The 16,837-nt window shown below is 48.3% G+C and overlaps 1 protein-coding gene across 19 annotated transcripts in view; it reads right to left on the bottom strand.

Annotated features, from left to right (window-relative positions):
• Window positions 1-14,934, bottom strand: part of RBFOX2 (RNA binding fox-1 homolog 2) — a 162,837-nt gene extending 147,903 nt beyond the window's left edge. For all 19 annotated transcript variants that reach the window (XR_014884209.1, XR_014884218.1, XR_014884219.1 and 16 more), the window contains exon 1: window positions 14,455-14,934. Coding sequence is in view for 14 of the 19 variants with exons in the window: in XM_085227325.1 (XP_085083451.1) it covers window positions 14,455-14,661 (207 nt within the window). In the remaining 5 variants the exon portion in view is untranslated. The remainder of the gene's footprint in view (window positions 1-14,454) is intronic.
• Between the last annotated feature and the right edge of the window lie 1,903 nt (window positions 14,935-16,837).

Raw genomic sequence — 16,837 nt, 5'->3', positions numbered from 1 at the left:
GCACTTGTGTGCATGCATGTCACAGACATATAGCAAAGTGGGGACTTTGAAATGCAGCACACTGGGGAAGCAGCAGAGTGAAAGAATACGCATTCCCCATCTCTGCAGGGGAACCAAGGGGGGACAAGAGCAGAGGGACACTCCCAACCACGTGGCAGCCTCAGGAACACCCAAGATCCCAGCATCTGCTGTCACTCATAGCCCTCCCATCTCACCCTCAGCCAGAAGGGTGTATCCCAATGCTTATGGTATCAGACACACTCGGACTGACCTATACAGCTACTTCCAGCTCTGCCCTGCAGCACTTACTCCCCTCTCCTGACTCCTTGATATCTGACTCCACACTGAGCCAGTTTAGAGAAGTAAATGAATTTTCACTGAATCACAGAATAACCTGAATAGGAAGGATACCGCAAGTATCACCCAAAATTCAAATCCTACGTGTGAGAGCACTGTCCAAATGCTTTGAATCACAGAAATACTGAGGTTGGAAAAGACCTCTAAGATCACCTGGTCCAACCGCCAGCCCATCCCCACCATGCCCGTAACCATGTCCTCAGTGCCACATCCACACGGTTCTGGAACACCTCCAGGGATGGTGACTGCACCACCTCCCTGGGCAGCCTGTGCCACTGCAGCACTGCTCTTTCAGAGAAGAAATTTTTCCTCATGTCCAGCCTGAACACCCCCCACCTGCACAACTGAAGGCCATTCCCTCTCATCCTATCACTGTTACCTCGGAGAAGAGGCCAACCTACATCTCTCCACCATCTCTTTTAGGGTCTTTGTAGAGCAGGATAAGGTCTCCCCTGAGTCACCTCTTCTACAGACTGAACACCCTCAGTTCCTTCAGCCAATACTCTTACGACTCGTGCTCCAGACCTGCTCCCTGTGGCATCGGCCCAAGTGTACTGCAGAGGAAGCTGAGCAGTGCATTATGGCACCTTCATTTGGGATCTGCTGAAGCTCCTGAGGGGGACGCATATGCTGCACACTGAGGATCACATTTCAGATAAAGTAGGTCAACACCTATCAAGATCCAGAAGGCACAGACCAACGTCCTTCTCCAAACAATCAGCAAGTTTGAGAACCTCGTGCTCTTTTCAAAGATTATCTTGCAAGCCACAAGATCTACCACAGCTGAGTCAGCTTGCTTCAGCAACAAATTTATCTTTGGCATTATTCATTTTCTACAAGATCACAACACAGGGAGAAATCAGAGCTGAAGAGACAGCAGAGGTAGAGGACCACTTCTTTCATAGAATTTCATAGAGGTAGTTTCATAGAATGGCCTGGGTTGAAAAGGACCACAATGATCATCCAGTTTCAACCCCCCCTGCTATGTGCCAACCACCAGACCAGGCTGTCCGGAGCCACATCCAGCCTGGCCTTGAATGCCTCCAGGGATGGGGCATCCACAGCCTCCTTTGGCAACCTGTTCAGTGCATCACCACCCTCTGCGTGAAAAATTTCCTCCTGATATCTAACCTAAACCTCTCCTGTCTCAGTTTAAGACCACTCCCCCTTGTCCTATCCCTATACACTCTCATAAACAGTCAGACCAGCTTAGCCCAAGGTAAGGTTTCACACCACACATCCCATGCTGGAAGCCACTGCATCGTGGCTACCATAGAAACCACCTCTAACAACAGGATACAGATCCACTTGAGTGTTTCAATGAACTCTGGTGCTAGGGAAGGATGCTGTAGTACACAGTCAGCCTCTGCAGCACAAGATGTGGTAGCATGCAGCTCCTGGCACTCCCAAAGCACTCTCCAAGGGCCATCCTCTTTGATGACCATCTGAACCCAGCGCTCAGAGATCTGTTTCTCCACAAACAGCCTGCTGCAGTCAATTCATTCCTCTGAGTGCATCCTCACACCACAACTTTTGTAGCTAGCATCAGTGTTATGCCATTACATGCATAAGGACTTAAGAAGGGCTCAGTTCTATGATAACGGAGGCTAGGCCAAAGAATACAGGGATATTTAACTGCTGAAAACAAAGGATTACAACTATGAACAAGAACCAAGAGATCTGCTTTGATTCCTGTAAAGCTATCTGCCTTGTATAAACTCTGCGGATACATTAGTCTCTGTCTAGCCAATGCATGACAAAAACAACTTGGCCCACCTACTGACTGACCACCCTGCAAGTGGCAGAGGAAAATGAGTTGCTGGAAGTGTTTTCCATCCCCTTTCCCTGACATCCTCATTGTTACTGTGAACCTCTCCCCCAAGCAATAACACTGCTTCGTTTTTTGCTGTACATCCTCCTTTTCTGAATAGCACGTGAAAATGATGCTGCATCCTTGCCAGATTCATTGCTGCCAGGGCGTTAAATACAGCAACAATGAATTGACCGGTCTTGTTAATTTAATTCAGCTACATGGGAAATCTGTAAACAGAAGCAAAAGCCATGACAATACTATCAGAAGGCTCTGAACACAGTATAATTTGCTCTTGGTTCTCACTGACAACTGTGTAAGGAAGAGGAAATCCATCGGATGCTTTACATTTTTACTGTTTAAGCTCATCCAGGTAAGAGGAAAGCATTCCACAGGCATGCTGGTTTTCCCACCTCGCCAATTAATAATCTTAACACATAACGTGCTGAATTAGCATTCAACAAGACAACTTCTAGCGAGTCCTGACCCAGGAATAATTCAGCAGTGGCCAGAGGTGAAAGTCTCTGTCGAGTCACTCAGGGAAGCAGTAGCAGCCTCCAGGAGACAAGACATGCCACATCCCATCCATGCTTCCAACGCAGTCATATTTCCATAGATCAGCTTTTAGAATGCAGCCTGTATAAAATTCACTGCATTTTCTGGTTGTGACCATGCAGATAATTAGCTCTGTGATAAGCACGATGCAGTAATGATTTACAAAGAAACACATCTTGCCAAGAGTGAAGCTGATCACCCAACAGCCTCCACACCCCAGGAGCATCCATACAAGACAGAACAATACTTACCTAGGAATTAAAATTGAACAGCGGCCTATTACAAAGTTCTCCATTACTTAGTGTGACCGTATTCATCATCAAAATCCTGCCCAGGAAGTCACAGCCAGAGAGAGTCTTACAATGGTAGGAATTCACCCATAGCAGGGAACAATGCCACATGTTTACTTTTGCTTAAAGGGCCCAGAGATTTAGGGATGGTCTTTAAAATCCTATTCTAGAAGCAGAAGTAAAGTTTGGTAATCCCAGAACGAACTGGGCAGAGAGACGTACCTCTGCATCTTCACTGTAGAATCCAAGAGTTCAGGAATCAAACTGGCAACCTGGAGTAAGGAACTGCTCAGTAGAATGACCATAATAACTGTATTTCCACAGACTGTTTTGACCAACCCTGATGACCAAGAGAGGCACACAAGCCAATAAAATACTTGCCATCAAGACTGATCAATCTGTCTGCTCTTATTTAAGACTATTTGAACCAAATCCTTATCAAGAATTAAACCCAAGAGAATCAACTCCACGTGACATCTTGCAACAGGAGCCAAAGCGCATAGATTTTCTGCTTATTTAGAGAGAAACAGACTACAGAGTTCATAGAAGAGCTCGCTAAGACCTTGTCAGCAGCAATGATGAAAAGGCAGAGATCCGTCATCTTGGAAAAAGTGAGTGCCTGCAGGAGCTGGAAACACGTGTTTTCATGCAGTGCCTGCTTTGGGCACAGGCTGTCACCACGTCCACTCGGCAGCCAGGGGCTCCCGGCTCAGTGGGGAAAGGACAACTGCCCCCAGCTCAGCTGCAGCATCCACACCAACAAACACCAAAAGCCAGCAGAAATGGAGCTTCTTCTCACACGATGAACCAGAAGGAGAACACATCCCCTGCCCTCATGTTAAAATGTAGGCTGGCTAGTCTTTTTCTTATAGATAGATTTTCAGATGCTAGCATGAAAAGGAAAGAGAAACAGATAACCAAAGGTTAAAAAAAAAAAAAAAAAAAAAAAAAAAAGCAGCATCTGGTACAGAAAGAATGCAATACTGAAAGCTGCATTGCAAAGCAAGCCAGTCTCTCTGCTAAACTCCAAGAAAGCTGACAAACCCTGTCCCATGAAGCTACCAAGACTGGTAGCAATTCTTCTATGGTAAGCGTCTGCAGTAATCAGGAGTTCCAAAAACGAAACAAACCCAAGCTCAAAAGATAGAAAAAAAAAAAAAAAAAAAAAGGCAAAAATTATCTTCCTGTTTTCACTGGAAAGGTCATGCCTATTTAAGGAAACCTTTCCAAGCACCACGGACATGCTCCATCGACATCCATCAACTAACAGTTCAGAGTTAACTCTAGTCACACAACAAAAAATTCCTTGTCCTAAAAGGAGTCATAGTCCAAGTTCCTCCCGGCAGGCAGCCATGAATAACTGATACCACTCAAGATCAAAACATCAATTTGTTGATCAGCGAAGGAAGAATCCTTACTTACCTCGTTAAGCCTCGAATACTGGGAGCAGAAGGAAAAAAAAAAAAAGAAAGAAAAAAAACAACCAAATGCACACACAGAGTCTCACAGTGCCTCCACGTACACCACATATTGTAGTCAACACCTTCCCCACAGAAAAGACCTATCCTCAAGATAATCTCTGCATCAGTCAAAAAGTCTGACTGAAAGAAGGTCAGATAACATTCCCGAGCTCTCAGAGAGATGGATTTCAGGCCAGAACATGAAACATGAACAATTTAATGATGCAAATTTGTGATTTATCAACAGCTAGAGACAAGCTATTCTTCTGAATCTATTTGCAATGTTTGGCACTGAGCATGTGATGCTGCTGTTGCACGTGAAAGAAGGCAGAAGAGACCAGGTAAGATGGTGAAAGGCAGCAAGTCCTTTCTGCAAGGACTCAATCGGCAGATAGTGACACACAAAGAAAAAACAGACCTAATTACACGCATCATTTCAGTTTCTTGGCATATTCCATACACGCACAGACGCATATGTCTACACACGTCTGACAAATGGGTAGTTGGAACAGACTCAAATGCCAGTCTCAGCCTTGCTCACCACACCCAAGTCCAACACAGCAGTCCAGTTCTTGGAGAAGAATAACTGCAGGTCCGAAGTGGGCCTTGGAAGCATGGATGGGCTGATGGAAACGCTAAAAACCATGGAATGGTTTAGGTTGGAAGGGACCCAAGGATCATGAAGTTCCAACCTCCCTGCCACGGGCAGGGTTGCCAAGTGCTGAATCGAGTACTAGATCAGTTTGCCCAGGGCCCCGTCCAACCTGGCCTTCAGCATCTCCAGGGACGGGGCATCCACAACCTCTCTGGGCAGCCTGTGCCAGCACCTCACCACTCTCTCTGTAAAAAACTTTCCCCTGACACCTCATCTAAATCTCCCCTCCCTTAGTTTAAAACCATCCTCCTTTGATCTATAACTCCTTCACTTAAAGAAATCAAAATCCACAGTAGAGGTTTTCTTCCTTCCCCTCTAAAGCTCCCTCCCACCCATAATTGATGGATAACCACATAGACAACACTATTAACAGGCATTGCTGTCACCTCCTGCTGAATCCACGCACTCTGGCAAATAACGGCCTTGCCTCTGCAATGGGTGCCTGTCAGCTCCCAGCCCAGCCCTCACAACAAGTACTTGGCATGAAGACCACCACTCTTAGGAAACTCCTACTAGCCCAGGAAGTCAAAAGTGCTTAAGTATACAGATATACAGGTATACAGAGAGAGAAAAAGGTCGTTAGATACACTTGGTAGTATCAAAAGGTGCCAGGTCTGCACTGGTAACATACGAGCACTCATTCCCTCCTCTCATTTCAAAGCAACAAGAGCTCCTGAAGCACATGCTGATGCACAGAGGCACTGCCAGGTTGGTCTTAATCTCCTCTTGGGAAAAGGCAGTGGGGCGACAGGGTACTTTTTTTCATCCACTACAGCTTTATACAACTTTCTTTGCTGTAGTCTGATGAGCCTGGCAACAAGATCAGGCACCCAGTCCAAAATCCTCATCCTATTCTTCAGGGCTCTGTGCAGATGGCAGAGTCCCAGCCACACAGCACATTTCTATGCTCCGCTTTCTCCTACATCAAACCTTGGGTCCTACAAATGAGGCGCCCTGCTGGCAGCCATCACATCAGCTGAAAGAGCTGCAGAGCAGAGGTGCTGGTCCCTGTCCTTCTTTGTGTGAACAGGCAGCCTGCTCCTTGTTAAAAGACCAAAAAGTTTTGTGTTGGTTTTTTTTTGTTGTTGTTTTGTTTTTTTAACTTTGAAGGTAAAGTAGCTACATTCCCTGTTGGTACATCATTTCATTTGCAAAAGAGCTCCATGTTAAAAGACATAAGCTAATGATATCCATGTAACTCCATTTAGTTTCACATAGGTATACTGGCTTCTATGCAATTTTCTCCCGACCGTTATTTCATTTACGCCCAGGAAGGACTGTGTTCAGAGAAGAAAAATGGCTGTGCAATGCTCTTGCCCATCATTGCAGAAACTGAGAGATAGATGGGTTTTGAGTTAGCAGCATCCCCTCTGCTTAGGAAGTTAGGTTTCAAGCCTCACTCACATTACAAGCAAAGTTCCTTTACAATGATGACCACGTTACTTAGTTCAAGCTTTTCCACTTTTTTTTATTCCCCCTAAATGAAAACTACATCACTTTGTATTTATCCAACATGGCACACTTAGAGATCAGCCCGTGGCAGCAGTGGAAACTGCTGCAGAGAGCTGCAGATCGAGTGTCTAAACATTACCACAGAGCCACCAGCTACAGTAAAAACAAATAAAAGTAAAAATGAAAAAGAGTCAGGTTGCAGTTGTTAATGAGATTTTTGCAAACCATCCATATTCTCAGTACCTCAATTCCTCATTTCCTACAATAAAGGATAATATATCTTTTCTACCTCTCAGGAAAACAGCAAAAATAAGATCATTAGTAGCTATGAAGTACCCACGCTACAGAGATGAGTACCATAGAAAAGACCATTAAAAATTAATAGTTTTGTATTCAGTGCAGGGTTTAGATTATCTGTGGTAAATACGATTTGGGGTCAGACATCAGATGAAAACAAGAAATGAAATACTGAACAGCTCTCAATCTGAACTTGCACCCATTTTATCTGATAACAAAACTCCCTCTAGATTAAACAGCACCTCAGTGAGCGTTATCCATTTGATGCCCTTAGAGATGAGGTCATCTATAAAAACACAGCACACAGCCGCTCAGCTAGGACTCCATAGGGAGCAAATTCACCCAGATCCCATCAGCATCAGCTCGGGTTCTCCTCCCAGTGCCTCACTCTATCACAGGACCAGATAAAGCATCACCTAAATGTGGTCTTGAATCCTAGAAACCACACAAGTTACTCAAAAGCTGAGCTTTCAGAAGCACCCAGAGCCCAACATCTGCGCACGTACTCCACTCCCATTCAGTTTCACTCCAAGGCTTTTCTAACTGGCAGCAAACACAGGACAGCAGCCTCTTTCTTTCTGGAACAGGAGAAGAAGGGCAATGGAGAAGCTCCTCATTTCTCCTTCCTGTGAAGAGGATGCAAAGAGACAGAACACAAATCAACGCAGGGCAGAAGCTACTCTGAAGCACCATCTCCCATACCCTGCCATCTTAGAGCATCCCCTCCAGCCCTCCTGCCTGCAAGACTCAGACCCAAGGGAGAAGATAAGACGGGCCCTGTGGAGGCCAACTCTCTGGACTCAAAGAAAAAAAACCAACATTCCCACCCCACTGCCAGCGCGGAAACGGCAACCACTAGCAGCAAATTACAGGCTTGGGATCACAGTTCCAGCCTTTTCCCAGCCCACGCAGTGCTAAATCAAGCCTTGTAAAGCCTTGGTGGGGTTTTATTCCTGGGTATCGCCCCCAGAGCAACAGCCACCCCAGGCACCTGTGAGGATCTCCTCCAGGAGAAGAGCTCTGCGGAAAGCCCATGCAAGGACAGCGCACGGCCCTGCAAGAAACCTGAGCTGGATCCAGATCCCAGGGCTTGGGAGCCTCTAGGGAAAATGTTTTGATATTTGCAACAGACAGAAACACCACATAAGGTTGCTTCTTTAGCCTCTCTATTAAAGGAAATTTAGCTACATATAGCCACAGGGTAAGATGTGCTGCTGCTTTTTTTTCCCCTCCCCTTAAATGGTGCACGTTGTTCCCCATTTCTATGCTAAGTAATACTTGCATTATTGCCGAGGCAATTACGAGCAGATAAAACCCAAGAAAGTCATAAAGAAAAAGCAACAATTGCTTCTAGCCCACACTCTTTGAAGAAAGCATCCAATTTTCCTGCACAGCGAACTCTCCTAGACAAAGGCAGAAACAAGCAGCAGCAATGGGAAGGCGCAGCCACTATAACAACATCCCACTGTCCTGCACCAGGGATGTGAGTAAAAGATCTCATGCCCTGTTTTCTAATTGGTACGAATCACAAATACGCTTTGCCTGCTCTCCAAAGGTTAGTAGGTGGCAATGGTATAGACGACTGAACATCAATGTCTCACCAAGCGAGCTAATGGAGATCGCACGGCTGTATCCAAAGAGACACTGGATCAAGCTCAAATTCAGCTGCTGGCCCTCATTAAACAACAGGAGTTTTATACGACAACTTTTCTTATTTCACAGCTACGTAAATACATCATGTTGTCACTGAGGAGTTAGAGTCCCATTTCCCTCTTTCTAGCCGTAGCTACTGGAAGTGGTTTCAACAAACGCTGTATGTTCACACAACAAGCCAAATGGGAAAGGGAGCGAAACTGTTCACAAGTGTCTTCCTAAAATTCCTGGGCACCATCCAGAAATGACAAATCACAAGGAGCACTGCAGGTCAGTGTAGTGGCACAGCCCGCACCCAGCAAGGAAGGTGCACAAGGCCCCTGCCAACATTGGGCCTGGATCTTTGCAATGTTTCCAGGACAAACTGGAAAAATGTTAGGGTGAATATTAGGAAAGATTTCTTCTCTGAAAGAGTGGTGATGCATTGGAGCTGCCCAGTGAGGTGGTGCATTCACCATCCCTGGAGGTGTTCCAGAGCTGTGCGGATGTGGCACTGAGGTCAGTGGGCATGGTGGGGATGGGCTGACAGTTGGACCAGGTGATCTTAGTGGTCTTATCTAGTCTAAATGAGTCTGTGGTTCTATAAAATGGTGGTGTGCTCATGAAAGAGAAACAGAGGGGAAGCACCCTTAGGGAAATATACGCACATCTTGCAAACCAGCACTTTCTTGACTAAAGAAAAGATTGCAGGCAAAATTAAATTTACTGAAGAGCAAAGGCAGCTAAGGCCCAAAACGCAGTCAAGCAACTAATCCCTAAACATTGGGATTATCTCATGACAGCTACACTCCAGCCTCCATTCAATACCACTGTAAAATGTAGATCAACAGGATGCTTCAATGAACTGGAACTCGTTACCTCTAATTGCTTCTCTCACTTCACTTCTGGATGTTCCTCTGATCCCTTAGTCACGGCTTTTCAAAAGCACACACACAGAGAAGGTCAAGTAATATCCAAGATTGGCAAATTAAACAACAAGTTTCCAGGCAGCCAAAACACCGACTTCTCTTTCTCTTGACTGAAAACCGGAGTTTGCCCCCACATCACAAGACAAGCCAGCAGTACAAACTAATAGGTTTTACAACAATTTCTACCAAAAACACCCTGAGGGCCAGAGGTTCCCACGCAGCAGCCCAAAGGCCACCAGCGATAGGCTTATTTTCACAAGCTACCAGCAAGCAGCCCTTTAGCAGGTCTCCAGGGGCCCCTAGCCCACACACAGAGCCCTGCTCAGGTCCATCACTTCCACACACGTCACTCACCACTGGCCTAACTTTGGTTCTACTTCCAGTGGGTTTTTTTATTACCTGAAAGCAGAGAGGTGAGCCACAAATGCCAGAGAGTGAGCGGGAGCCCCGCTGACAGACTGCCTGGGAGGAAAAGCCAACTGAGACCAAGAGACATGCCACTCTGCACTCCTGCAAAAAGAGAGCCCAGGCACCCTAAAGCATACCAGCACGCTTGTGTGTCTTAATGGAAGTTCTGAAAAGGAAAAATTAGCAAGTATGTGTGTACAGCTGGTACACACATGCAAAAGGAAACCATCGCCAGCAGAGCCAGACCTCTGCTCAGCTTCCAACCTCTCAACTCCAGCCATCACCTCTGAACACAAACCTCTGAAATGCAAAGAGAAACACCGGCATTGCCTGCAGGGGTACTAAAGTATCCAGAATACTTTACTGGGGCTTTCCATTTTCCTGAATATGGCAGGAAAAGAGCCAACTTTAAAGTGCTCTCAGCACCTCTATAATCCCAACTTTCAGCCTGCGTGCCAAAGGTTTGCTTTGAACTGGAGATTTTCTAAGCCTTCTCAGACAGTGTCAGGTAACTCCGAACACTCAAATATTTAAAACAAAAACAAAACAAAAAAAAAAAAAACCCACCATAGGTCAAAAGCAAACAGAGAAGTAACAACAAAGGAAAAGGTGACTCATTATGCCTCAGCACCTCCACAATAGTCTGTCCAAACAGCATCCCAGGAACCTCATCCTAGACCCAAGGGCAGGGCCAGCTTTTTAAAACTGGAATTCCATTTCTCTTCTGGGATATCTCAGACCCCTTGCACTGTTTCTTCTCTACAAAGATGGTCACACCATGAATTATAAAAGGGAGAGAAAGCTAACCTGATTACAGAGGTTTTCCACGACTGACTGGAACTAGATGTTCCCCTCCATAAGATTTAAATATTCCGATTTCCACAGGGTCACACATGGTTCAGAAGCTGTTGTTCACAGGCCCCTTCTGATTCACAGCCCCTTCTACTCATAAAGCTCAAAGCCAGCTTTGGAAATTATCAGCAGATCCATCCTCTGGATCATCCTCCTCTGAAGAAACCACTGGGGGTCCACAGTTTGAACCATGAAACTGTGGAGCATGCCAGTCGTTGATATCCCTCCCATGTGCACCACTCAAGGTTAAGCACACGGCTCCATCTCAGACCGTGCAGGAATTTTCACCTCAGTCAAACTGACAACAGCCATTGCATCCCTGCCTGGAGCTCTCCTGTTACTGATCTCAGAAGCATCAGCCATCTCTACAAACTCTATACTGACATGCCTGAATGGCAACATGAAGTCACTTGTTGCTGCCATTAAAAGTTCACGTGGACTAGATAAGATGCAGACCAGAAGCTGCATTAACCATCTTCCCTGTTCAGTCTCATTCCAGGGACTCAGGGACACTGAAGTTATTCGTGAACAAGGATCAATTCTACACACTCTGCTTCTAACTCCTACCACGTTACTGTCAGACACACTTTTAATTCACTAACCAGAGCAGACCTCAGAAAAATTAAATCAAAATTCACCTCGGGGACCAAATCAACTCATTCAACCCGATGCAAAGCTACAAGCTAGTTTAATAACAACTTCCCTCAGCACCTTAAGCCTGCTTCTAGCACAATGATGGGGAAGGAACACAGCATCTTGACTTGACACCCTCATCTACAGCCCCAAAGAGAAAGAAGGGGCTCCTCCCCACTGGCCACTACTTCCAGTGTTCCTTGCACAATGACTGACAAGATTACTGCACAGGTAGTTTCCCTTCCATCTGTGCAGCAGTCAACCCCGTCTGAAAAGCATCAAATACAGCTGCATCAACAACTACTTTGGGATGCAGTTTCACCAGCGACTTAGGTCAGTGTGATGTTTTCTTCCTCTGTTAGGGACTATTTCTATGCAGATCAGCAGGCTGATCGAAATGATTCAGCTCTCCCAAGCCTGCAAGCAGTGAGCAATCCCATTCCTAGCCAGTATCTAAACAGTTAAAAAGCAGCAGTACCTCTGGGGCCCTTCTTTTCCAAAGCTTACAAACACACCCAAATACTTTCAGGAGACATTCCTGGCCAGAGGTTTTTGCCACTCACAGACTGAATGGAGCTGGAAAGCAGCAGGTTGTACACAACCATTCCTCCCGTGCCACGATTAACTGAAATCAGTCCCAGGAGCAGATAGCAGCCATGATCCGATTTGTCCCAATCCTAACTCAAGCAGCTTTGCACCACCCTCCTAACAAGATCAGCACTGGCCAAACACCGTTTATCCGGCCTGATCAGAGATGGATTAGATAATGAAACCCTAACAGCATAAGCTGTCTGAGCACACAGCAAAAAGCCCCATAAACATAAGGGTTACTAGCAGCTCTCAGGCACTCTTTGCCTCAAGTTCTCAGCAACCAACTGCTATCTTATCTTCCCATAGACTAGGCTTGATATTCCACATTACCAGACACACGCAAAAAAGCCACTATTAGTTTTACAGTTGCATTACTAATCGCTATAGCTAAATGATTTCTCCCAACAGCAGAAGCTGTGTTCACATCCTGCGCCATCAGTTGTGCACGGAAGGAACCGTGGCAAGCACGGCACCCCGGGATCCCTCCCAGTCAGCCTCGAAACACGAGGTCACGGAGTTTGCACAGCAGCAGCCTGTGGCTCGGGAGCAGGAAGTAGAAAATTGACAGGATCTGCAGGAAAAACAAGGTACAACAGTCACTGGTGTTATTTCCAGCCTCCAGTACATACGAAAAAGAAAAAAAAAAAAAATATCAAAGAATAGGCTCTTTATTCTGCTTGTAAGCATTACATACAGTTAAACACAGAGAATTTGCTAAAAAGAACCCGTTATTTTAAAGCAAAGTACTTCAAAAAAATCACACTATCTGAACAGAAATGTTGATGAAAGCCACCTTACGTTATAACTTTCTGGGACAAAGATATAGAACTTCAAAACATTAAAAAATATGTTCTCGTAGAGCAGACGGTATCTGTAACGCTGCCTTCAGCTTCAATATTTGGTGCCTCCAACCATGGCACGATAGTCCAAACAGATAAACCATTCTCTTTAATCCTGAGAAATGTCACATGAAACCACGTACACATGTGCATATACATGTACTTATATTACATGTGTGTTTATATTATACACATATACACACACGCATATGCGTGTATATTCAACCTTTATATTGAAAAGACTGAAAAATCCTTTCCAATTCATACACATTTCATGATTAAACGTATGCTAAAGATACCAACTAACTACAGTATGGAGGCCCTACTACAACGAACAGTTCTTTTGTCCATAAACACATTTAATCTTAAAAACTGAACTCACAAACTGCATCTCTTAGTTCAATTTCCCCCACGCTGGGCAGTGTTGGACACTGACACCCAGCTCCGTTCATCCCTGCTGCTGCTAACACAGCTGCGTGTGCCCACTGCAGAAGCCCCACCATTGCAATCTTACTGCCTCGAAGTAGTCAACGGGCAGACAGCAAAATGCTTTCCTTCATCTGAATGTGGAGCACAGATTTAATAGATACAGACAACGTACATGTAAAAAATTGAATTTTAGGGCTGTTAAACCAGTTCAAGTCCCTTGATGGGGAACTGTCAGTAGGTTGACTGGTCCGCATGGATGCCACCCAGCTTGGCATCAGCTGCAGCACAACTGGCGCACCTTCCACAGCAGCACAGGACCCAGTGGCACTCAGTACCCTCATGCCATGCCCAAGCCCCACATGCAGGCAAAGCCGCAGCTTCACAGAATCAAGAAGATTGGAGAAGACCTCTAAGATCACCTGATCCAACCACCAGCCCATGCCCACTGACCACGTCCCTCAGTGCCACATTCTGGAACACCTCCAGGGATGGTGACTGCACCACCTCCCTGGGCAGCCTGTGCCACTGCAGCACCGCTCTTTCTAAGAAGAAATCTTTCCTCATATCCAACCTGAACCTCCCCCGGTGCACCGTGAGGCCATTCCCTCTCACCATATCACTGTTACCTGGGAGCAGATGCTGACCCCCACCTCATCACAACCTCCTCTCAGGTCACTGTAGGAAGCAATGAGGTCTCCCCCGAGCCCCTCAGATTCTCACACCGCACAGTCCCGGTTCCCCCAGCCGGCCCACAGCTCGCTGTGCTCCCTCATAGGCTCGAGGCTGCGGCTGTGCCACCCAGCAGGGAGCAGAGGCCTCCAGGAGGGCCCGCGAGGACCAGCCAGGGTACGGGAATGGAAAGTCACGGGATAACGAGAGGAGCGAGGAGCCGAGGATGCGCTGCAGTGGGCTGAAACTCTCACCGGCACGAGAGAGCGAGCGAGGAGAAGTTGGGATGGATACAGTGCGCGGCTCCCAAAGCGCTCCCACCATAGATTCGCTACGACGAACGGAAGCCAAAAAAAAAAAAAAAAAAAAAAGGAAAAAAAAAAAAAAAACCCAGCCCGGTTGCCATAATAAAGCGATCCACGCGCAGACAGACAAAGAGAAGCACCCACGCCTCGGCCCCAGCGAGGGGCAGAGCCCGCACCTGGGCACGGCGCTGCGGGCCGCCCCACCGCCCGGAGGCACCCCGCGCCCTCCGCCCGCCGCGCGGCCCCGGGAGGCGCCGTGCGTGTGCGGGCCGGGCCCCGCGGCCTCGCTACCTGCATGCCGCCGCCCTCCGCCTCCGCCTCCGTCCGCAGCCGCTTGCTGTGGCCGCCCTCGGCGCCGTCCCCGCCGGGCATGGGTTGCTCCAGCTCCGGCTCCCGCTTCACGCCGCGGGCGGCCCCGCCGCTGCCGCCGCCGCCGCCGGTCAGGAGCTGCGGCTGTGGCTGCTGCTGCTGCTGCGGGGGCTGGCCGCCCTCCGCCATCCGCGCCGCCGGAGCCCCGGCCGCCCCCCGCCGCGGTCGCCCCGCTCTGTCACCGCGCCGCCCGGCCCCGCCGGAGGAGAAGGAGAAGAAGGAGCGGGCGGAGGAGCCGCGTGCGGGCGCAGCGGGCTCCGACCCACCGGAGCGCCTCGGTCACGGGCTCGACGGCGGCCGGGGCGGGCCCGAAGCCCCTCGGCAATCTCCGGAGGTGCCGAAGCCGCGCGACCCCCGCTCGGCAACCTTCGGCAACGGCGGAGGGCGGGGCGAGGGGAGAGGAGGGACGGAGGGACGGAGGGACGGAGGGGCGGGGCGGGGCCGCGGCGGGGCACGGGACGCCCGGCGCCGGGTGGAAAATGGCCGCCTGGCTCCGGCCTCGGTGTGCTGCCCGCCTTCCGCCGGGCTGCGGGGCCTCCGCTGCGGGAGGAAGGAGGGGGTCTGAGGCTGCTCCCCGGGGGGGAGAGGTTGGTGGCTTCGCCTCGGAGGGCTGTGCTGAGGGGAGCCCTGGCGGTGGGATACGCTGTCTGGGCGAGTGGCGATCCGCTTTCGGGATCTGCTGCGGCACCTTCGCACCGTGTTTCTGCAATGTGACTTCTCATAACAGAAGCCTAAAGCCGTACATCGTCCCTTGTTCATAACCACTGTGTCAGAGGAAAACAGTCACAGAATCGTTAAGGCTGGATAAGACCTCTAGGATCACCTGGTCCAAATGCCAGCCCATCCCCACCATGCCCACTGACCACGTCCTCAGTGCCACATCCACACGGTTCTGGAACACCTCCCTGGGCAGCCTGTGCCACAGCAGCACCGCTCTTTCAGAGAAGAAATTTTCCCCAATATCCAACCTGAACCTCCTCTGGTGCAACTTGAGGCCATCAGCTCTCATTCTATCGCTGTTACCTGGGAGCAGAGGCCAACCCCCACCTCAGCACAACCTCCTTTCAGGTCGTGGTAAAGGGCAATAAGATTTCCCCTGAGCCAGGATGCCATTGGTCTTCTTGGCCACCTGGGCACACTGCTGGCTCATGTTCAGCCGGCTGTCAACCAACACCCCAGATCTTTTTCCTCTGCACAATTTTCCAGCTGCTCTGCCCCAGGCCTGTAGCACCACTCTATGGGGTGGTTGTGATCATAGACCAGCACCCAAAACTTGGTCTTGTTGAAGCTCATACAATCAGCCTCAGCCCATTGATCCAGCCTATCCAGATGAAAAGGAATCAGCCAGAAATGGCGGTCACAATGTGCCAGCACACACACAAGGAAGCCATGCTCTACTTCTCCTGGGTGTTCTGGAGCCTAGGCACTCACTAGGTGGTCTTGATGGGTCCCTACAAGTCTGCTGACATTCAGAAAAACGTACAGCTTTTGGCTGCAAGTAGCATTACAACGCTTGGCTCCAGTCTTCCCATACACCACATTTTTCTTCATCCAAAAATAGTCTTCAAGGCCACGTTAAAAGCTATTTTAAGTGGTATGTTTTTGCTATGAGGTGCCAGTTTGTCTCCTCCAGTGACAGAGAAATCTCTTTTTTTCAGAATGATTACAAATCCCCACGGAGTGGCAGGCACCCAGAGGACAATTACACGCAGCTTCAGTCTGCTCGCCCACCGAGGGTAAACACATGTCTCATTCATCTCCACTGGGTTTGATAAAGTGAGCCAGGCTGTCAAACAACACTGAAGGCACGCGTTCAGTCTGCCCTTAGCTCAAAAAGAAGCAGAAAGTCTTGTGGCTGGGATGCTGCTCCTTCAGAGAAAAGCATCTCCATCCTTATCTTCATCCTAATTTTAGTGGGGCAGCTGTGAATGGAGATCACGGGTGAAGATATTGCCTGTGAGATGTTGCAGAATGCTTCAAGTGGTTTCTTACAGGATCCAGCCTGGATTCAAGTTAGGAGTAAACAGTTTGGAGACAAATCTGTGTATGCACTTGGTAGCTCTCCTCTCTGATAGCCATACATCTATGATATGTCTGATATTCTCCCTGAGAAATACTGCAAGATGGAGTTGCTCTGTGGTACCCTGCTCCACTTCTACCTATCTTCCTCTACTCCCATCCCTACCAGCTCTGTCCTGTGGGTGATGTTGAGGGCAGCTCCCTTGGCAAGGCATTTTTGGCAGAGCAGCAGCAGATCCTAGAGAGCCCTCAGTGGTGGTGTGCATGGAATAGTCAACAAGAATTC

The sequence above is a fragment of the Meleagris gallopavo genome, chromosome 1 (assembly GCF_905368555.1).
Source record: "Meleagris gallopavo chromosome 1, MGAL_WU_HG_1.1, whole genome shotgun sequence".
In the NCBI taxonomy this organism is placed as follows: Eukaryota; Metazoa; Chordata; class Aves; order Galliformes; family Phasianidae; genus Meleagris; species Meleagris gallopavo.
This window is presented reverse-complemented; position numbering and strand designations above follow the sequence as displayed.